Here is a 24,014-nt window from a genome sequence, read left to right as displayed (position 1 = left end):
CTATTATCTTTATTCTCTGAGTGTTGCACCATTGGCCTCATGTGTTATATAAGGTCTTCCTTTCTACTAGAAAGAAAAACTGTCAAAAACAATCAACTAAGAGGTAGCCCAAGGTTTCACTTGCACACACCTATAATCTAGGCCAGGACATTTCTCTCAGACACTTCTCTATGCACAAATAAAATTTTGTATGAAGGACCATTCAATCATGATTCTGTATCTAAAGTGGTACAGCCAAGACACAGATTTATCACCTCAGTGAGAACTAGGCTAGAGAGATGCGTGAATTAAATCCAGACACCTTTGCTTACCTTCTTCAACAGTACTCACTATTCACAACAAATCCGCAGAGGAAATTAAAAAGAAAACAATAAAGTTAAACAGACTACCAGTGTAATTGCTAGAAAATTCACATACAGACTCATGCACAAAATGTATAAAGATGGCCTCTGATTGCCGTATGATCCAGACCACCCATTATAATTTCTTAATGGCTTTGAGCAAAGAGTATAATGGATCCTGCTATGATTCATGCGCCAAGAGCAGAAGAGACATGTTCTGAGAGTTCAGCTTATTTCTGAAGTAGGGAAAAGTCTGGAAGAAGGGCCACACATAAGCCTCACAGGACACAAGCAAATGTGGGCTGCATGATTTCCACTCTAGTTCTAGAGTGTGGATTATAAGGCCAAATTTGAAAATCAAATGGCCATTTTGTCTAATAAATAATTTATTAGGTAATTCAAGAACCATTCCTACTGCTTGTACACAGAGTATCATTATACTCACAGACGGATGACTTGAGGCAAGTGTGAGGTTGGAAAGGCTGAGACCACCAGAATTCCCGTTGTTTCCTAGAGAGAAAAGAAGATAATGCTGTAAGAAAACAGTGTAAAGTGATCTTCATTAAACAAGGCATTCTTACCTTCTGAACACTGGGCTGATAATCGGAGAAAAAACTATCAGATAAGTTTCAGATATGTTATCCAGTGTTTTGAAGAAACAAAAACAAGTTGAATTGAAACTTAAAAGAAAAACTTAAACCCTTTTGGCCCTTTCTGCATTGGAAAATGGCAAAAATTTCTACTAAGACTGTATGGAATGCTAGGATCCCATACCAGTGAATAACCTGAAACCATGGGTCTATTGCACAGGTCACAGTAGAGGAGATGTAGTTCAGATCAGTGTTCAACACTGTTATAATTTGTGTGAACTTTGGCATTTCTTTGGTTGTAGGAGCCCTGGTAGTGGAGTGGTTGAATGCCGGTCCTGTAGCCACAAGATTGTGAGTTTGATCCCAGACAGGACTCCAAAGTTGACTCAGCCTTCTGTCTTTTTGTAGGTCGGTAAAATGAGTACCCAGCTTGTTGGGGGCAATTGGCTTACAGATTGTAAACCACTTAGAGACTGTTAGTCCACTGTTGAGTGGTATAGAAATGTATTTGTTATTGCTATTGCAATATTTCCTCCAGAAACTTCGGTTATGTAAGATTGAAATGTTTCATTGATTAGTTGAGTCAAATTAATATATGCTTTTAAAATAAATAATGAGGAAGATCATTTTAAAAAGTGGCTCTGGTTGATCAGACAGATAACATTTAATAATTACAAAAAACAGTAGGGGACCATCTTGATTGTCTCCCTCACAGAAGGAAAGAAAGTCTCTTAAGATGGTGCTTATTTGCATTTATTACATTTATTCTAATAATAATTCCCTCCTCTACCCCCATTTTAACTTCACAAGAATCCTATGAGGGAGGCAATGGCTCAAAGCCACCCAATGAAGTTCATGGCTAAGTGGGGATTTAACCTGGGTCTCTCCAGTACGCATCTGATGTTTTAACATCACAACACTGATTCTCAGTGTCGTTCTCAGCTTTTGTGATATGGGACTTACCTCTTCAAAAGGTGATTTGAAGGAATGAGCCCAGCACAGGCACTGAGGTCTGAGACTTTTCTTGCTTGCCACCAGAGGGCATCATTCTGGTCCACAATCTGAAGAATGTCTCCCTTTTTGAATGGTAGTCCTGCATCAGCACAAGGAATGGCTGGGTCCTGGAGAGGCCAGTAGTCTGCCATTGCTCGCACATAGAGCTAATACGGTAACACAGAAGATGCATCATCATCATCATCATCATCATCATCATCATCATCATCATCATCATCATCATCATTGTCATCAGATCACATTATCATCAACAACAACACCACCACCACCATCCCATCTTTCTATGAAGCATGCATAGGAAAGCTACCATTCAATGTGTGTGTGTGTGTGTGTGTGTGTGTGTGTGTATGAGATAGAGAGAGAAAGAGAGAGAGAGAGAGAGAGAGAGAGAGAAGGAGGAACAGACAGATGGTTGAAATAATTTAAAAAGGCAAACCCCACAGTCTGGTTAAAATATTGCAAAGAATAAATAAAATAATACAAAAGACATTTAAATATGAATACAGTGGGCCCTTGGTATCTGCTGGAGTTTTGGTCTAGGAGCCTCCATGGATAACAAAATCAGTGGATGCTCAAGTCCCATTAAATATAATGGCATAGAAAAATAGTGTTCCTTATATAAAATGGAAAATCAAGGTTTGCTGTATGGAATTTATACTTTTTTGGAATATTTTCAAGATGTGGATGCTTGAATCCATGGGTAAAAAATCTGTGGATAAGTAGGGCCAACTGTAGTAGCAAGAACATGGAACAATCTTGTAGATGAAAACTCAGGTTGAGTAAAGTTTTCACACAACAGTGCAAAGCTGTAAATGAAGGGAGAAGGCAAGCCTTTGTTGGAGAAACCTCACAAAAAGGCCTTCCTTTCACTCAGGAATTGGTGGGGGTATACAGAAGAGCTGCCTAAATATCCTGAAGACACCAGTCCCCCATCTGATCTTGAAAGTTAAGCAAGGTCCATCTTGGTTCGTACTTGAATGGGAGATCTCCAATGAATACCAGGAATATTTCAGAGGATGGAACTGGCAAAACCACCTCTAAGTATTCCTTGCCCAAGAAAAGCCAATGAAATTAATGGGGTCATCATAAGTCAACAGATGGCTTGAAAGCGCGTGTGCACACACACACGAGAATCTCTTTGGAAAGTAGAAACAAGCAGGATGACTCATTTCTTTACTCTGGTGTTTTCCTATTAAAGTTGTCAGTGATACTTGGTTTTTAATACATTGTCTTTGATTAATTATTTTCTTGTTTTTTCTTGTTTTGTCATTTTTATAATTATTTTGGCAATTGGTTTTATTGCAATTTTCTGTAAACTAATTTTATTTTTTAATTAAAAATGATTAAAACAAAGAAAATCATGAAAATGTTTTTTACATAGAAAACAGCAATGTTGCACAACAGGAAAGTTGTACGAAATTATCAGTATTAGACAACAAATAGCCATGTGGCCTTGTTGTACAACACTGCTGGTTTTGCCCATTTTCCAGTACAACACCACTGTTTTTTTATGAAGAAAACAACAATGTTGCACAACAAAAAGGCTGTGAAAAATCAGCAATGTTCATAGAATCGTAGAGTTGGAAGAGTGTGTGTTGCACTATCAAACAGCCCTTACTGTCAGGAAGTTCCTCCTAATGTTGAGCTGGAATCTCTTTTCTTGTAGCTTGCATTATTGCTCCGGGTTCTGTTCTCTGGAGCAGCAGAAAACAAGCTTACTCCCTCCTCAATATGACATCCCTTCAAATATTTAAACAACTACCTGCAGCTGCAGCTTCAGTTGGCCCAAGTTTCTTTTCCTACTGTGTAACATTTAGGTTGCACAACTTTCAAATCAGAAAAGGCTACAGCTACAACGTGAAATATTCCACCACATTATTTGTTTAGGGGTATAGCATGCAATTTAGTTTTGCATTGTTTGCAATTTCCCCAAGGGTATAGTCAAAAACCAAGCATCTGATGACCAGTCACAAAGCAAGATATGCTAAATACAATATACATAGGTAAGGAAAATCTGTGCTGCTATATGACAAAAACATCTTTCACTATTTGAAGGAGCATCTCTTCGAAAAATGTGCTAAATGCTTCTTCTAGTTTGATTCATGTAAAAGCCCATTGGAAAAAGGCTTTGCACTATTCCTGAGCTCATTGGCCCAGTTCTAGTCCTAGAGATTTACTGTCAGCCACTGAAATGGCAGTGTATTGGTATAACAGATTGCTTCCATAAACAACTTTGGTGCACTGTGTATTTATTTTCACCACCATCTATATTGCTAGAGGAGCCATGAACTCAATTGACAGTACTGATGATATATACCTTGCTCCTTCCCACTATTACATTAATGTATGTAATGAGAAAGGCTAACAAAATAAAGGCATCTTACTGTTGTTTGATTGCTGACCGGTCGATCAGAAACTGGAATTAGCTTGAACATAATGGTTCCCTGGGACAGTGCCTATAAGGATTCAGGGGGAAGACATAGCATCCAGTTACATTTAACTGTTGCCACAGACAAAATATTTTAATTGCAGAGACTGATAATTACTTTGAAATGATTAGTAACACTCTTTTGTGAAGAAAGAATTGATAGACAACAATAACACCATTTTAAGGAGAGGCATACATCTAATTGCTAGTTCTGACTAGAGTGGACCCTGAATCAGTGGTCCAAAACACACTGCAGAAATAATCCAGTTTGAGACTGCTTTAACTGCCCTGGTTTAGTGCTAGGGAATTCTGGGGAATGTAGTTTATTGTGGCATTAGAGAAGACTAAATGTCTTATAACTACAAGTCACAGAATTCCCTAGCATTGAGCCAGGGAAGTTAAAGTGGTCTCAAACTGGATTATTTCTGCAGTATGTTTTGGACCACTGACTGAATTTCACACGAGGAAAATTGGGGGTTTAAGCAGAGAAAATCATGCAATTACAATTAACATTTTCACATACATCGCCATTAAAGTGACACAATCCAGGGGAATAAATAGGCAATAAGCAGCAACAAACCATTCACATGATTTCCCCATGAATAATCTGTTGCTGTTTATTGCCTGTTTATTCCCAAGATAATGTCCCTTTAATTGCAACATCGTGTATAAATGTTAATTGCGAATGTGAGATTTTCACGTGATTTTTGTTGTTTAAACCCCCGATTTTCCCTGTGTGATAAAGTCCTATGCAGGTATCACTGACTCAGTGGACCCATTCTAGTTGGGAATAGCAATTAGATTTCAGACTTTATCACACCAGCTTTCTGTCCTGCAACAATCATATTAGTTTAAGAATGAAAACGTACTGCTTCAGCATAGTTTCTTATCACACTTTTCCCCATGAAAACGCTTTAATGCATATGATCTGTTTTCCACACTGCCAAAAACCGCCTCCCGACTGTGCACACAGCAGCTGGCTTAGGGAAGGTGTTGGTGGTTGTGATTTCTCCTCTTTCCCACTTCCAAAGCTTAAGGCTTCTGTGTGCACATGCACACAGCAGCCCCACACTTTGTGATGAAGTGGATGGGGGGAAATAAGTGATTGTGGCTGTCGATTGCCCCCGGATACTCATTGCTGTGTGATGTGCACACAGCAGCCGGCTTAGGGACACTGATGGTGTCACAATCGCTGTGAGGGAGAAGGTGAGAGAGGAGCAGAATCACACCCGCTTACACCACATGACTGCCTTAGAAGCAGAACTGCAGCAGAAGAGACCTATCGCATCAAGGCAGTAGTGGAACAGTAGAGAGATTGACAGTCTATGATGGGTTTTGCCCATCACTGAAAAGGTGCATGACAGTAAAGAACAGAATGCAAGGCAGCAGCAGGACAGTCACAACGTTGTGTGGTAAGTACTGGCCAAAGATGCTTCTATCCTGTTAAAATTCTAACCTTGTGCAATAAAGGCTTTTCTAGCCTTGTGCAATAAAGTCCTTCATCCTGTGTGGGTATATTTCACTGTTAGTGTTAGTGCCAAAGCTAAGGAAAAGTTCTGACCAAGACAACCTGACTTTGAGGAGTAAATGAGAAAGCCCTACCAACTCCACTGGCCTGAGTGGGGCCAACTGCTAACTAGCTCCTCCTCTCCCAGGACTGTCACAGACATTGGCCATGCCATCTAAATTTACTTGTGTCTGTTATATTTATATTGCACCTTTCCTCCAGTAAACTCAAGGTGACATACATGGCTCTACCCATTCCCCTATTCTCCTCACAATAATTCCGTGGAATGGGTTAGGCTGAGAAACAGTGAGCAGCTTGAAGTAACCTGACTTTATGGCTCAATGAGGACTTGGAATTTGGATTTCCTAGATCACAGTCCAACACTAGTCATGGCATCAAATTTGTTCTCATGAGCTTCTTTTCTCCCTTTTTGGCCATTTGTATTACAGTGGGCTCTTGATATTCGCTAGGGTTTGGTTGAAGGACCCAAATCCATAGATGCTCAAGCCCGATTAATTACAAGCATAGTAAAAGGGTGTCCCTTCTATAAAATGTCAAAATCAAAGTCTGCTTTTTAGAATTTATATTTTTTTGAATATTTTCAAGCCATGGATGGTTGACTTTGTGAATAAAGAAACTGTGGATAAGGAGGACCAACTGCACTTCTATTAAATTGTGAGCACATATTTTAAATTCTGAAGTACTGAGAGTGTATTAGCAGAAAAGTGGGATCATAAACATTGTAAACAAAATATTTAAAGTAAGGCTCATAAGAAGGACACATGCCCTAATATCCACATATCCTCCCCAAAGTCCTGTTCTGCCTCTTCACTGTGGCATAGTGTGGACCTGGACTCTCTATGCTGGTGGAATACAAGTTCTGTCAGGTTCTAACAAGTAAGTCACCCCTCCTAACTTGTGGATCTGGGATCCGCGCCCTTGAATATCTGCAGAGGGGTGATCTCCATTATTTCCAATGGCGCATGCGCCCAGCATACACGCATGGGCTTGTGCGCACAGGGCGTGCCCCATTCAACCTTACAAGGCTTGAATATGCACGAGCCTCTGTTTTCGCAGGGGGGTCCAGAATGGATTCCCGTGAAAATGGAGGGCCAACTGTATAGATGCAGATGCAGACTGCATGTCTGCAGCTTAAGGGTAAGCCTAGAGCAGTGATGGTGAACCTTTTAGAGGCCGAGTGCCCAAACTGCAACCGAAAACCTACTTATTTATTGCAAAGTGCCATGTCCCTCTTGGCTTTCTAGTAACAAACTGGCAAACTCTGTGTTGGGGCAATGGCACATGTGTCCACAGAGAGGGCTCTGAGTGCCACCTCTGGCACGCGTGCCATAGGTTCGCCATCACTGGCCTACAGCAACAAAGGAAGGCTCATCACTAGAAGGTTTGCTACAAGGGGATGATTTGACCATAATTACAAGAAGAACTGTGGTGTGGAACAGTTATGCTCTTCATCAGAGGACAGACTGTCCACATCAAGGAAATCACAGATCTTAAAGGGATGTATGCTAATCAAATTTATTAATTTAATTGGAAATTTCAATTGACACATTACCAAAGAACACAGGCAAAATGTCATTATTACCCTGAAAATAGGGGAAAAACATGTTTCCTGTGTAGCTTTGATATGGAGATCTTCAAGAAACAGTCTTTCCAAGACCAATGACTTTGTCCCAAAACAAAATACAGCACTCTGCACTATGTACTCCCTGCCCCCTCAAAAAAGGGTGTTTGCAAACCAGAAGAGGGTTTTCCAGCCATCTCCAGAGTTCTTCTCGATTTTTGCAACTTTCTGGGGCTTGTACAGCATGTAGTGGGTCCTAAGGACCAAACATTGGCTCAAAGAACTCCAAAGCTTGCCCACCCCAGTTTTATAGAAATGCTTGACCTCACTTGACATACTCTCTCTTGCCTAATTGTGTCTTCCTTACTTAGGCTGGTACTCTCAGATGACTTTACTGCCTCCCACCTAGTCTGAACTCGCTCTTAATCTCTCCCTCACCTAGACATGTAACTACCTGCAGCATCTCAACTTTACCTTTCTATCTCCAGCTGTAGCTCCTACAATAAATATCTCTCATTTTACTTAAAATAGTGTTTGTTGGTTATCTGAAGCTCCAGCTTCCAGGTCTGTCCAACAGAATCATCATACCAGAATGTGGATTACTTGTTCAGGCTCCAGACCCTCTACTGGAACTCCATTCACCTCTACCAGCTTGTCTCCAGCATACAACAACCCTATGACAGAAAGAAGTGACATTAAGAGGTTTGTCAATGATGCAAAAAAGACTAGATGTCAAGATTATTTGTTAGAATTCCAAAGAAAGGGATGCAGTGCTCATAAAAACTTAACCACGAAACTGAGCCTTTTATAGAAGCCACACACACCAGAAAATCAGACATTGTTATGGATTATCCCATTTAAGTCTACTCCAGGGTTGGGGAAAGTGCAGCCTGAACCTTTCTTTTATACCCTCTGAAGATGCCCGACCTGTCATTCCTGAACTGATTTTCTGGCAAAAACTTTTGCCCAAACATAGCCAAATCCTTCTAGGAATGTAGCAGATTTACCACAAACGCCCAAACTCAGCTATTATGCAGGAAAAGGTTGCCAGAAATGACACCGCATCACTTCTGGTGCACCCAGGATGCATCACCTCAGGTGTACTCAGGAAAGTGCCCACAGGGGAGAGAATTAGCCCCCATTTCCCCATCCATTTGTCCTCCCCTAGTTTACCCATCCCAACCTTCCCTACTCTAGTGCCCTCAAGACTATAACTCCCATCATTTCCAGACAAAGAAAAGGAGTCAGTTTGGCCACATCTGGCCGTAGTCTCACCCACCTCTGCATTCCTCCCCAATCTGCCACTGACATGCAGTTCTGACAGATTATTCTTTGTCCCCCCCCAATCCATTGCCATTGTAGTGTGTGTTAAATTAATCTTACCACTTCTATCTGCCAATCCACCATGGATTACTCTTGCTACTGTAATGTCTCCTGTGAGCTCGTGGCGTTTAATAGTGGCACCCTGTTGGGATGGGATTAGGAGAGGGAAAAAAGAGGCAAATGCTGAATAAAAGAAATGGGGAAATGGGAACAAAGTGCAGATTTGATGAGTAGTTAGACATGACTGGAAATGATTGTTGAAAGTTGAGGTGCTAGAAATACTAAGGCCAAAGCCCTTATACATACATCTTTCTTTGCATACATATCCTGTATTACCACTAACAGATATTCTTTCCCCCATACCATGAAAAAATAAGATTACTTTACTTTTCATGACCAAAATATGTACTCTAGTTTTACACACCTTTTAAAAAAGAAATATACACTAGTGACTATTGCACATCCCTGTTTCTTTAATGTCTCCAGATGGGTAATTCCAGATGTTGTTGGATTGCAATTCCTATTGAGCCCTTGCCAATACAGACAGTGATTTGGGATAATAGAAGTTTTTTGTGGTTTTTTTGGGCTATGTGGCCATATTCTATAAGAGTTTATTCCTGACATTTAACCAACATCTGTGGCTGGCATCTTCATAATAGGAATTGCCTGTAATCTGAGCTTTCAGTGGATAATATGACAGACAGCCTTTGTTGTCTGTCATATTTGAGTGTTAGTGAATACACAAGACAGGGCCTTTTTTGCAGTAGCACCTTGATCATGAACTCCCTGCCAAGGAAAGTCTAGCTGGTTCCACTGATATTATGAGTTTTCAACAGGCAGTCAAAACTGTATCATTCAATTAGGGCTTTGGTTTTTAAATTTTTTTAGCAATTTAAATAATAACCAATTTATAATCACTTTAAATAAATAAATAAATAAAAAATAAAACATCTGGCGGGCCACATGTTCCCATGCCTATTTACATATAGTGTTCTTTAACTCCATTTTAACAAACAATTTTTCCTTTTCTAACCTACTATATCTCCAAAAGTGAAGAAGCAATGGACTTGAATTCTATACATCTAGAAGCAAAGAAAACCCTTTATATCAATCCTGCCTAACTTCTCCTAAATCACATTCTATATTTACTTACTGAGAAGTAGGTCTTGCTGAGTTCAATGGGTCATATTCTCAAGTAAGCAATTATTAGGGTTATTACTTTAAAGCAAGTTGAAAAACTTGTGGCCCTCAGATGTTGTTGTACTGCAACTTCCAGAATCTCTTCCCACTATATACTGTATACTGGCTAGTCTATTATTAAACATCTGGAGACAAACATGTGACAAAATCTTCCATTCTTGAAAATCAATTTATTTCAGAAAGCATCATATTAAGCTTGTCATACTCCACTATTTTTACATATGTTCAAAGCAAAGGTCAATCAGCAAAGGAAGAATTTGAATTTGACAGAAATCCTAATTTATATAGCATATATTCTAATATTAAAAAGTGATTGATGAAAGTGATCCCATAGCTTAGAATTAGAATTAAAATATAACATTACAAGGGGTTGCTTGTTTTTCACCAGGCAGACTATCCTCATAGCCTCCTCATTCTCAGGGATGTTATCTGGCAAAGGTGGAAGAACTGGTTCATAATCCTTCTGGGCCACTGTATCATGAGCTGATAGTAAAGCCTGCAAGTGAGGTGGGGGAAGAGAATGGGAAGGGGATAGAAGTAAGCAATAGTGAGGCCATCTTTAATGTAACTGCCTGGTAGTCAGATAGAAAAAGGACAGTTCTACCTAAGAGACAGCTATTCACATTGGTTGTGTTGCTTGTTTCCATATTGCCATAAAGCTAAGACACCACACTGTGTTTGCATATAGCTTGTCCTCAGCATTCAACACAACTAACACCAACTTACATATAGCGAATCAATAGGAAATGACTAAAAGGTTGCTTGAATTAAGGTCAGAAGCAATACATTGTTGTCAAATATCAACTATGGTGGGTATGTGTTAAAGAATATATTTCCTTTGGTGAGAAATGCCAGCAATCTCTATATTCAGGGACTGTTCTCATTGTAATATTTTACACTGGAAAACTGATTTCTTACTGCCACTTCTGGGCCTAAATCCAATTGCAAATCCCAATCAGAGTAAACCTACTGAATCAATGGCATTTATGTAAGGCCTAAGATACCAAGTTCCTATTGATTCCATCAGTGACATCACCAGGAGGATGCAGGGGGTGCAGACCGCACCAGGTGACACCCTAAGGAGAGGTGACACTGCTCCTCAAACACTTTTTGGGAGAAACGGGCTGTGGCATTAACCTGTTTCCTTTTAAAATGCTTTAAGACATGGCAGGAGTGGGGTCAAGTTCAGTGGGAGGAAAAAAGAGAAGTCCCAGAAATTTTTAAAATTGAAATTTCAGAATTCAAAATTTTAATTGTTTTATTTAAAAATGATTTTTAAACATATATTATTTTTAAAAATATTTAAAAACATCACATTTTAACCACATCCTCACTATGTATATGTAAATACATTTACATTCTGCATATGATATTGTAATTTGAAGGTATAATTTTAATTTTGCTAGTTGCTTATGTCACAACTATTAGCATTACATTCAGTGGCATATGGGAATTATGATTTACGAAGTAACATTGGTGCAAAAAATGTTACTAAGGATTCTGTATAGTGCAAAATGAGAGTAGGCCGATAGGGGCGTGACACAATGAGTACATTACTGGTTAACACCAACTCTAGGGATGCCACTGGATTCCATGCATCAACTCTAGTTATTTAACAGTTGGGTTCATGTCTTGTAATCCAGCTCTGTGTATCTCAAGTTAAAAGGGAGTTCAGTGAAATAAGTATCCTGTGACTCTTCAGATGTTTTGGAGGACAACTGCACTGCTGGATAGAGCTGGTGGAAGTTATAAGTCAAAATATCTGACAGACCAAATGCTCCCCACTTTTGCTGTGTGCTTAATTTCAAAATCTGGAATTTGAAGAAAGTTTCCCTCAAGGAAAGATGGGTTCACAATGCTGCAACTGGAGCAAATTCTCCAGGGCCGCACTCTCAAGCTTCTTCAACTGTGATGTTGTGAGGGGAAAAATGCCAATGGGAAAGGAAGAGCAAGTGATAGATGTCTCTCCCTGACCTTCATAAGAGTTGATAGCACTTACTGTCACCTCAACCTATTCTCTAGTTGTGTCTTCTGAGACTCCAGCCTTGGTCATGCCAGCTTAGCCTGGCTCTAACCCCAGGGAGGCTTCTTCTTGGCCCAGTAGCACCAATAAGCCTGAGCCATAACTGTGGATCTGTGAAAAGCCAGCAGTCCAATGGGAGAGCTGACATATGTGCACAAAGCTGGAAGGTGATTTTAGAACTGCTAGAGGTGCCCATCTAATTTGGCTTTGCCCTAAAGTCAGAATCATGGCATTGTAAGATAGGGCCAATTCAATTGTCTGCAGTATGTTCCCATCTGAGACCATATGATGTCAGGCTGCAGGGGAAAGAATGATGAGTTTTCTAATTACCAGTATTATATTACCAAGCTAGCATCTCAAGATGAAGAGCCAAGAAGTTTGACTATCAAAGGTTCCGATGTGCCTTGCATACCTTTTTTAAATGCTAAAGGGGAATACAAATCTAACTACTATGGTATGTTTTACATCAGACATCCTGTAAAGGTTTTGGCTGTTTTCCTTCTGCTTCTGTAATGGTATAATAAAATCTGTATCATCACATTCTGCATTCTTCTATTATATGGGCTACTCTGTCTAGACAATTTGAGGGAAAATGCTTTTGTCTTATTCCTGGGTGCTTAATATTAGAATATTTTCAAACAGGAGCTGGCACTGCTTGCATCTTAATTATTTCAAAGTGATAAAATTACCAGTGGCCTGCATCAACTGCAATTTTTCACTGATACTCCCTGAGACACTTAGGGCCAGCTTGGTCTACCTCACAGGGCTGTTGAGAAGATAAGATGAACAGGAGGAGAGCCATGAATGCCACCTTGAAGCTAATTGAATGAAAGGCAGAATATAAATGTAACTCATTTAAAAAGTACATATCTAACCATGTCTTACACCTGATCTTTCTCCCTCAGAGCTGAGGAAATTCAGGGAGCCACTACTTGCCTTGAAATGAGGACCTCGTAGAAGTCGTCTTAGCTCTTTAACTTCTGGATGTTGTTGGGCTCCACGCAACAACTCCACCACCTGAGGAAAAACAAGGGAGACTATCCTCATGCTGAAAAATCTGTAGCAGGCACAACTTTTCAATTATCTTTTTCTTAAATAGAACTACAACCCAGCACACTTTTCTAAATATGGACAACACAAAAGAGTACAGCTTATCAAAAGCAGATATGCAGGAAACTAAATGATTCACTGTTTGTTACTTCTCTGAAGATTCTTAAAGGTTAAGATCATTAAGATCCATAAATGAATTTTTTTCCTACAAGTGAACCCAGCATTCTCACCTCATGGGTCAGTGCGCGTGCCTGCAAGGTAAGTGGAACGGGTCTCCGTTTGATATGCTGATGAAGGCATTCATATACCTAGGATGATAAAGACACCACAGCCACAACAAAATGTCATATGGAACCAATCTTTTCCATGTCGTCCATGTACATGTTGCTTACACACTCCTGAATTTCTCTTCTCACAAGCAAAATGTGCACATGACTCAACTAGGAATCAAACCAAATTTCAATATAGTATGGCAGGTTTTCTCAGCCAGGTGTCCCAGAACTCTAGGTCACTGTGGGTTCCTCAATAGCTTGTGACTTTTAAAAATAGCTTTTTAAAGCTGCAGCTATCATAATTTTTATGTAGGGGTTCCCTGAGATCTGAAAATTATTCCAAGGGTTCCTCCAGGATAAAAAAGTTGAGAAAGGCTGCTCTATGCATTTTATGTATTTATTAGTTACATTTATAGTCTGCTTTTTCTTGAAAGCACTCAGAGTATATGGATCCCCCCCTTTTTTTTCTCCTCAGAGAAATAATGCAGTGAGAAAGTCAGACTGAAAGGGATTGTCTGGTTTAAGGTCACTCAGTGAGGTTCATGACTCACTGAGGACTTGAAGCTGCCAAGTCCCAGTCCAACTCTTTACTTACTACACCATAAATGGATATTTTACATCTGTATCTCTGGCTTGTATCCTCTAAACCAGCATCTCCAACACATCTCCAACACATCTTCCTATATCCTCACATTGCCCAAATCAACCTTCCTCATTTGAATGCAATCCAAGCAGGTTACACTACAAGTCTTATCAACACACAAAAGCATGGCCTGGTGAATGGGCTGATGAGAGATGCAGTACAATAAATGGGAAGGGTGTGCGAATGAGAAAGGCTTGATTACATCAGCTTCCCTTGAAGTCAAACACATTTCTTTTCTCTGTCTCAAGGAACTTAATTCTGTGTTTCACACATCTACTGTCAGAAATCAAAATATGTCTGGATCTTTTCATTTCAAAAATTACTTGTATCCTACCTCTCAGATCTCAAAATAGCTTCAAGAAGGCAACTACTATACCATGGAACTGGTTAATGCAGTCCCTGATACAAACATTACAAACTGTACAATAGCAATATACACTGTACAAATAGAAAGGGCTATTGACCAAAAGCCATTCTATATCTTTAACCAAACAGAAACCCAAAACAAATAGGTTATGTCTTATAGGTAACCATTTGTCAGTCTAGTACTAAGGCTACTACATTGCCACTATATCAGCATTGCAAAAGGAAAAAAATACACAGAAGTTACTAGCCTGGAAGGGGGAAAAAAGCAAGTTGTGGAAGGATGAATAGAAAGCTGCATTGTTAGATTAGGTACAGAATGAGGCTCTCCTGTTCTAGCAGGCTATCTGGTTCCTTATGGTGGATGCAGAGCAGGGATGGACACTCCATCTCTCCTCTGTGAATCTCCTCACTTGCCTGTATACAACTCCTTGTTGCCTATATCTACTAGACTAGAAGTACAAGTCTGTACTACAGATCACGGCACACAAGACAAACTTTTTCTATTAATTGCTCCTAAAAATTCTCTTAAAAATAGTAAAAGCAAATAGCATCTTCAGGCCGTTCTGGATGAAACAGATTATCTAGATTCATTTCAATTTGATTTCAGGCCTTGCTATGGTACAGAGACCTCCATATCTGTACCAACTGTACAAGCAGAGTACTGGTGCATTCTGACCAATGGCTCTTGTTTTAGCAGGAACAGTTTTGCTCCAACATGGGCAAACTTGTCTTGTTTGTTTCTCTCTACACAAACCAGGGAACAAACACAGGATGTGATTTTAGGTTATTTGTCTAGTTTACCCCCTAAACAAGCAAGCAAGCAGTATGTTTAGTAACACAATAAGCAAATCACATAGTAAAGCCCCACGGTTTGCAAATTGAAGCAATCAGGCAACAAGCAGAAGCATATTGCTCCTAACTGATCAGCCAGAGTTTCCGAGGTTGTTGTGTTGTGCAGCTGTGATCAAAATCTGCCTGAATGCCACTGGTTCCAAAAGATAGGAAATAAACTTGAGAGAAATGGCAGACATCTTATTTTAACATTTTGTCAAGTTAAAATTATGGAAACATCTAGATCTGAGAAACATTAGAGAGACAGGAAAGGAAGCTGGTGTTTTGGATGGTTCATCACTACCTGAGATGGCATGGCAATTCTTACTTGTGGTTTAATGCATTGTACATTAAGCAGGAGAGAACTGCAATAATCACTGACCATTGGCAGTGGGTGGGGAGGCTACATTATTTTTCCAAGAATTGTCCTTAGCTGCTATAATCCACACAGTACTAAGAACCATTAAAACGAATAGTGCTTGAAAATACACTCCAAAATCTATCTGTTCAGGTCAGGAATGGGGAAGGGGTGGCATGCTAGATATTGCTGGATTCCATCATCCCACACTATTTTCTGCATTGACTAAGGCTACCAGGATTTGTTGCCCAATAAAACATCTGGTCAGCCACATCTAAAGAATCTCTGGAATATACTAAAGGTAAGGCACAACAGCTGGATATTGCTTACTTCTCTTTGAATTGGACCTTACCTTGAGGAGAGCCTGTAGCCACGGGGATCTGAGCAGGTCATATAACACACCAACCCCATTGATGTCTCTCTTATAGAATAGGCTCAGCTCTTGAAGAACCAGAGACAGTACGTGAGATAAACCTAATTAACAAAACACATACAAATAGACAAGTTAAAAGATTATCTCACATTTTAAATCTAGAATTGTTATTGGGAGGTTAAAGGAGAGGGGAAAGACATATTCACCCTAAATGTAAACTGTTGTCATCCTTTATACTTTTTAATTAATTAAATTAAATTAAATATAATGTTTACATACAGAAATAGTATTATCCTACAGAAATGATAGTTCCACTGCATGGTCTGAAGGTATACAGTGCTGTAATTTTACTGAATCCAAGAAAGTCATGTCAGACAAACTGATTACTTAAACACTTCATTGTTTAAAAAAAATCTTAGCCTCAACATTGTAGCTAATAGATGTTTTTAAACCAAATAATTTATTTTAATTAAACTAGATATTTACAAACAGACAGCAGATTTTTGAGTTTGTATTTGTCTAACACGAATATAAAACTTATTAAAAACAAATACATAAGCACATATACACATGGGGAAATAAGATGATGGAGTGTACCATTTTCATGGCTGCGCAAAAGGGCAGCCTTCTCCATCTTCTCCTTCATTCTTGGAGATTCCCCTCGTTTCTCTGAGTGGATCATCTATTGCCTGAAAGCTGGGAGCCTAACTGGGAAACAAAGCAGAATAAGAAATTATAGAATCCTAGAGTTGCAAGAGACCTCAAGGGCCATCCAGTCCAACCCTCCTGTCATGCAGGAATATACAAAACACCTTGGACAGATGGCCATTCAGCCTCTGTTTAAAGACCTCCAAAGAAGGAGATTCCACCACTCTCCAAGGGCATGTATTCCACTGTCAAACAGATCTTATTGTTAGGAAGTTCTTCCTAAAGTTTAGGTGGAATCTCTTTTCCTGTAGTTTGCATCCATTGTTCTGGGTCCTATTCTCTGGAGGAGCAGAAAACAAGCTTGCTCCATCTTGAATATGATGCCCCTTCAAATACTTGAATAGGGCTATCATATCATCTCTTAATCATCTCTTCTCTATGCTCAACATACCCAGCTCCCTAAGTCTTCTCACAGGGCATGGTTTCCAGACCCTTCACCATTTTGGTTGCCCTCCTCTAGACACACTCCAGCTTCTTAACAAGGAGTCATGTATGAGTCTTTAAATGGCACAATATGATGTTTTAACAATGCTTTCGAATCAAGGCCACAGTGTGCATCTGTAGCAGGGTAATACCATCTGTAAAGGTTAATTATGAGATATGTACAATTCTGGAACCCCTTCCTTTGAATTATTGAAGCTAAATAATATGGCAGTGCTCAAGATTAACAGAGATACATTTATAAAAGATTCTGTAAAATTCCTTTCCTGGGTTGTGGGCCATTGGGAGTGTTTTTCCTCCACTTCCTTGGTACACCTTAATCAGGGTAAGAAGAAACGTTCTTCCATGGAAGAGTAGCAGTCAGAAATTTCTTAATGAAATAAACAAGACAAAAACAGCAAAAAACAAACAAGTAGACAAAAACTAGTAAAATGCAGGCTAGACAATGTGACTCTTAGGTGGATTTGTAATTGGTTGATCAGCTGAACCCAAAGAGTGTTCAGCTATGGCTCCTCTTTAACCTGGAAAGAAGTGACTAGTGGGGTGCCACAGGGTTCTGTCCTGGGCCCTTTATCAATGACATGTAGGAAAGAATAGAGGGCATGTTTATCAAATCTGCAGATGACACCAAATTAGGAGGGGTAGCTAATACTCCAGGAGAAAGAACAAAATTCAAAATGACCTTAATAGATTGGAAGGTTGGGCCAAAACTAACAAAATGAATTTCAACAGAGAGAAATGAAAGGTACTGCACTTAGGCAGAAAAAAATGAAAGGTTCAGATATAGGACAGGGGACACCTGGCTTGTCAAGAGTACATGCAAAAGGATTCTAGGCGTCTTAGTAGACCACAAACTGAATAGGAGTCAACAATGTGATGCGGCAGCTAAAAAAGTCATTATGATCCTAGGCTACATCAATAGGAGTGTAGTGTCCAGATCAAGAGAAGTAATAGTGCCACTGTATTCTGCTTTGGTCAGGCCTCACCTGGAATACGGTGTCCAGTTCTGGGCACCACAATTCAAAAAGGATATTGAGAAACTGGAGTGTGTCCAGAACAGAGTGACCAAAATGGTGAAGGGTCTGGAAACCATGCCCTATAAGGAGAGGCTTAGAGAGCTGGGTATGTTTAGCTTGGGGAAGAGAAGGTTAAGGGGTGACATGACAGCCATGTTTAAGTATCTGAAGGGATGTCATATTGAGGATGGAACAAGCTTGTTTCCTGACTGTGACATGGAGTAATGGCTTTGAATTACAGGGAAAAAGATTCTACCTAAACATTATGAAGAACGTCCTGATGGTGAGGTTTCTAAACAGAGGCTGGATGGCCATCTGTTGGGGATGCTTTGATTGTGTTTTCCTATGCAGTAAGGGGTTGGATCAGCTGGACCGTGTGGTCTCTTCCAACTCTATGTTTCTGCAGTAACATGAATTTTGGCTTGTTTGCCAGTGCCATCTCACTCTATTTGCTTTGTAAAACTATTTGCTCTGCCATGTCAGTCTATTTGCTCTGCCATAGCTTTGTGGGACACTTTGCACAGGTTGAATTTAAGAAGTGTGGCGACTGGACAGACAATCCAGTTTGGAGGGCAAATTTTGGATTAGGAGGCCTTTGAGTCCCTTCTGACCTTTATTTGGCTGCATTGGTTCTATTGTCCCCAGTAGAATCAATGCCAGATTTGTTGTTGTTGTTGCTGTGTTTCTTCAAGTTGTTTCTAACTTAGAGTGACCCTATCATGGGGGTTTCTTGGCATGTTTCTTCAGAGGGTTTTTTTCATTGCTATCCTCTGAGGCTGAGAAAGTGTGACTTGCCCAAGGTCACCCAGTGGGTTTAATGGTCAAACTGGGATAAGAACCCTGGTCTCTAGAGTCCTTGTCCAATGTTTAAACCACTATGCCATGCTGGCTCTTAATTAATGCCAGATTAATATGTACTAAACCAGAACCAAAATTCCTATTGTTTTGGCACCATACAACTCCTGTGATACCTGCCAAGAACAACTGCCAGAGATGTATAAGCAAAAGGATACCTTCCTCTGTCACTGTTGCCCTTACAGTAAGTGCCACAATAACACCCTGAGAAGGAACCATTTTAGTTGGTTTATCCATGTAATATTCTCTGTATTCAGTGGTCAGGGATTATGGGAGTTGTAGTCCAACACATCCAGAGTAAACCAGGTTGCTGATCCACAGAGAAATTATCCCGTTTATTTGGGCAGCATGAATTAAGATGTAAGATTTAGGCAGGCTAGTTTTATTTTGCTTGTTCTCAGTATGATTGCAAATCATTTTAGACTACGTTATCATGCTTCAGGTGCAGTATATAAAAGGGCATAAAAAGACACACATATCCTCTCGTGTACTTTAAATAATCTCTAGATTACTTTTAATATCTAATAAAATGTAAATTATATATTAATGCTTGTTATATGTAATGCATTGTTTAGCAAATTAACAAGACGCAAGGGTGGAAAGAGACTGAGGATCTGTGGAATGGCAGTAAGTGAGGCTTTGCATCAAACACTATGCTTGGATTTCTACCATTTCACAGATCTGCAGTCTCTCTCCAGCCTTGTTCATTCACCTTTTGTTTGCAGTTGGTTGAATCCATTAATACAGAGACCTTGGATACGGAGGGCCAACTGTATACATATATAATATATTAATGTATATTCAAGCCAGTATGGTGGTGCAGTGATTAAATGCCTGTACTGCAGCCACTCGCTCACAAACCACAACGCTGTGAGTTCAATCCTAGCCAGAGGCTCAGGGTCCACTCAGGCTTGCATCCTTACCCAGCTTGTTTGGGGCAATTAGTTTACCCATTGTAAACCACTTAGGGAGTGTTTAAGTGCACTGATAAGCGGTACAGAAATGTACTTACTATTGCTATTGCTAAACTATGAGTCTGGAGACCAGGGTCTGAATGCTGCTCAGCCATGGAAACCCATTGGGTGACCCTGGGCAAGTCACACTCTCTCAGCCTCAGAGGAAGGCAAGGGCAACTGCCTCTGAACAGATCTTGCCAAGAAACTCACATGATAGGTTCGCTTTAGGATTGCCATAAGCTGGAAACAACTGGAAGGCACATAACAAAAACAATGTACATTCAGTTCACAACTGCATTTTAAAAACTCAAATTTTAATATTTTAATTAAAAATGGTTAATGTAGCTGGTTAATTTAAAGATGGTTTGGGCTGTTTACACCTTGATGTAGTTAATTCAGATTTTTCAAACCTGGAGAGTGTTATACTCATACTAGTCCTCATCCATTGCACATATCCTTTCTTTCTTGCTCACATCCATATGAGATGCATAAAGATTACTCCCCCTCACCCAAAAAAGAAGGAAGGAATCTTGTTTGCATTAAGTCAAAAAATGACCAGAGGTGAGGGGCATAACACAGTGCCTAGTCATTGAGAGGCAAGAAGCACAAATGGGTCTGTTAAGCGCAAGCCACTGCCACCATCTTGCCTGGCAGAGAAAGGACTGAGGGCAGAGCAAATGGCAGTAGGAGAACCCCATTGGCAATGCTCTGCTCAGGCCAATGGTATCTACAGCCTTGCTATAGATTTAACAAAAGGAAAATCTTTTCTTTTCCTAGTGAAGTCATCACCACAGGAGCCTGTGACAGTCACATACATTTCAGACAAAAATTGCAATGGGTTACTAACTGTAGAAAAGGGGCTGCATTTTCCAAGAAATAAACATTTACATTTTCAACTCTAAGTAACCACCATAACCCCAAAACAGAAGCAATATTTTAGGTGGGAAGTCCTGGAGTCTTGAGTGAACAATTATTGTGAGCTTTTGTTTAAAAACAAACAAACAAATAAACAAAACCGCCAAGGAGGGCTCACCACAGTTATACTAGAGAACACTTTCTTTAAAATGTTCCAGTGCTCATGCAAATAAGTTACATGTCTCCAGTCAGAGCAGCATGCATATATATATATATATATATAGCAACTAGAGCAAGCCGTGGGCTACACTGATCATCACTGTCAAAGATATGTGACAGGCAAAACGGCAAGCAGAATTTCATCATGATGGTAACCCAAGGGAATTCTCAGCAACACACAAACAAGTGTTCCTTTTGTTTTTCAAATTATTTTTTCAAGTATCTTTGTGCTGTGTGCATAAGCTCCATCTATATTAAGCAAAGGATTAAAAAGGAAGGGAAATATATTTTTTTCATTCAAGGAGGTCAGTCCCTAGTTTGCTATGAAAATACCGCTGGAGACTCAGTGTTGGAACCATTTTGACCTGGAAAAGAAAAATAAAGATAGAAAGGGAAAAATAAATCAAATGACAAGAACAAGAATAAGCCATTTAGAGAAAATGAATCTATGTTGGTAACTTTTCATTTCTAGCATAGATTCTGGATAGTCCATCACTGTTGTTGAGCAAGTCTTCAGGGGAAAATGTAGGTCTCTGGAAGCAGAGTGAGCTGCTTAGTGCTTTGTGATATATCTTGCTATTTCAGGTTGCAACAAATGTCTTCGTTTCTAGTTAAAATCTGTCCTTTACCTTTTGGTGTAAAATTGTTTAAAATGGTTATTTGTATAAATCGGTAATGGAATTTAAATAGAAATATAACAGCTGAGGGAGTCTGGCCAAACAGCTAAGTGCACAAAATAACAAGAACAACATAGTTTATGACACAGTATATACATACAACAAAACAGAAAACTACTAACCTGGAATAAAATGTGTCGTAATTTGTGGTTTTCAAATTGACCAAACCAAGACAGCAGCCATTTTCCCTGGATCTCTGTACAGATGAGAAACTTGCAGGAGTACGGCAGGAGATGTATTACCTCAATCTTCTTATCAGAGACGAAGGAATTACTGTCACTTTTTACTGCCCTCCTTAGGACCTATATTTAGAACTTGCTTCCTTCCTAAATACTGAACTGGATGTGGTAATGAAAAAGAAGAAAAGAGTAAAGTAATTCAATCAGTGCATAATTAGGGCACATGAAAAATTGCACTCTGGAACGTATCCAACGTCTCAAAAGTTAATTCTGTAATATGGTAAATCACTGCAGATAGGAGATAAGAAATGGGGGGGGGGCATGTGACAGAAAAGAGGAGGAGAAAAAGGAATGGTTTGCTAATACAGGCATGTGCCTAAGGCAGGGAGGGAAAGCAGGCGAGAAGATGGGAGAAAAACAGAGAGAGGAACTTGGCAATTCCCTGTATGTAAAGGGACCTTGTATGCACTTTTTTCATTCTGATATTCCAGACTAACACGCCTATATTTCTGGATTCTACTCCCTTGGTAATTCCCAGTTGCTATGCAATGATAGAAGAGGAAGAATTGTTGGGAGTGACAGAGCAAACATATTCCATAGGTTTTTCAAACAATTTTTTTTACTTTCAAGTACCTACATAGTAAGCAAGTAGACTTTTTGAAAGACATCATTTTCATGCACACTATCCTTTCTTGGGCACATTTACAAAAATCTGTTAAAATTCAGTTATTTGATTCCTAGCTGTGTACTATTTCATGCTGAATTTCAGCACATTTTGGCACCTAATGAAATCCTTATATGACTTTCAGTCAACTAGTAGCAAATTATCAACTTAAATAATTGAAGTCTTGCCAGCACACTGTACCTGAAGCACTAGTTCAAAAAAGAGAATGGCTGAATAATTTACCTGGCTATTTTAAAGGAGGCCAAGCCATCCTGAAATCAGTACTCAAAGAGAATGCTAGAACAGCTGGTGATACTCTAGTAAAATACAGAGTGGATCCTGAAAGTCTGAATTCTGTCATCCTTTTATTTCAATGCTCTTTGTTTTCTCCCTCTTTCTTTTCAGTCTGATATCCCCGCACCCTTTGCCTTTCTAACAAGTATTAAACTATTAAGTAAAGACATTGTACAGAGCAGCATAAAGAGTTGGCATAGGGGCAGAGTGGGGGCATGGCGATATCATGCCGGCCACCCTGACTCTGCCCCCATGCTGGTGTGATGCTGCCCAAGCAACCACACAGTAGTGGCATCACGCCATGTCTTTGGCACACCATTTACATGTGCTGTACTGAAGAAGCAGAGAAAAGCCACCACTGCAGCTAGGGCACCCTTTCTGTGCACCACGGAAAGGCCAGATCGGTGCTGTGGCGTGCGGCTGCTGTGGCCCTGATCCAATGCTTCCAGGGCTGGCACAGAGCTGCCCATTAAGGGCAATCTGTTGAGCCCCTAAGTGAAGACCATTTCTGCAGCTGCACCTAGAAATAACCAGAACTTGGAAAGATTGTTTTTTGGACAACACTTTCAGAATTCCCTACCAAGGGCCATGCTGGCAAGAGGTTCTAAGAACAGTAGTCTAAAAGGTAAGGTGTAGAGGCCTTTTCCAAGCTCTGGAAACAACTATAGTGGCCCCTTGGTATCCACTGGGGTTTGGTTCCAGGACCACCTATGGATACCAAAATCTGTGGGTGCTCAAGTCCTATTAACTACAATGGCACAGTGAGATGGTATCCCTTATATAAAATGGCAAAATCAAGGTTTGCTTTTTGGAGTGTGTATTTTTAAAATATTTTCATGGTTGAATCCATGGATAAAGAATCAGTAGATAAGGAGGTCCAACTGTAGTCCTATGCTTTCCTCAGGTTTTCAGCATGCACAACAATTTGGGAGTAGGAATCTCAGCCTATTCTCCATCCCACTTCCCTTCCAATTCCACACACCTCAGTGTGTGGAGCCAAGAACATAAGCAGGATGATTTAAGTTTTAAAATGTTGTTCTGTGTGGCAGAACTAATTGCTCTGCATTTTTGAGGTATCATTTATCTAAGTTCAAATATGGGTGAGGAGATGGGTATGGGATCAACCAAGATTTCATTAACACCATGTAGGTCACACGTAACAGTGCAGAAATGACTAACTTTAAACCATTCAATACTTTTGATAAGTCAGATACAGGGTACTTTGTCCATAATGTTTTTGTTTTCTTTT

General features: G+C 39.8%; 1 protein-coding gene across 5 annotated transcripts in view; it reads right to left on the bottom strand.

The window, feature by feature from the left end:
* The window catches only part of MPP4 (MAGUK p55 scaffold protein 4), a 40,676-nt gene that overhangs the window by 14,369 nt on the left and 2,293 nt on the right, over nt 1–24,014 (bottom strand). For all 5 annotated transcript variants that reach the window (XM_089519399.1, XM_089519400.1, XM_089519401.1 and 2 more), the window contains exons 2-13: nt 21,751–21,966; nt 16,499–16,609; nt 15,881–16,002; nt 13,289–13,366; nt 12,945–13,025; nt 10,350–10,481; nt 8,846–8,927; nt 8,051–8,136; nt 4,330–4,401; nt 1,895–2,091; nt 787–851; nt 312–329 (exon numbers count right to left, since the gene is read on the bottom strand). In XM_089519399.1, the coding sequence (XP_089375525.1) occupies nt 312–329; nt 787–851; nt 1,895–2,091; nt 4,330–4,401; nt 8,051–8,136; nt 8,846–8,927; nt 10,350–10,481; nt 12,945–13,025; nt 13,289–13,366; nt 15,881–16,002; nt 16,499–16,583 (1,018 nt within the window). In that variant the 5' untranslated portion in view covers nt 16,584–16,609; nt 21,751–21,966. The remainder of the gene's footprint in view (nt 1–311; nt 330–786; nt 852–1,894; nt 2,092–4,329; nt 4,402–8,050; nt 8,137–8,845; nt 8,928–10,349; nt 10,482–12,944; nt 13,026–13,288; nt 13,367–15,880; nt 16,003–16,498; nt 16,610–21,750; nt 21,967–24,014) is intronic.

The sequence above is a fragment of the Sceloporus occidentalis genome, unplaced genomic scaffold (genome assembly GCF_023333645.1).
Source record: "Sceloporus occidentalis isolate IW3139 unplaced genomic scaffold, rSceOcc1.0.p SCAF_4, whole genome shotgun sequence".
NCBI lineage: Eukaryota > Metazoa > Chordata > Lepidosauria > Squamata > Phrynosomatidae > Sceloporus > Sceloporus occidentalis.
This window is presented reverse-complemented; position numbering and strand designations above follow the sequence as displayed.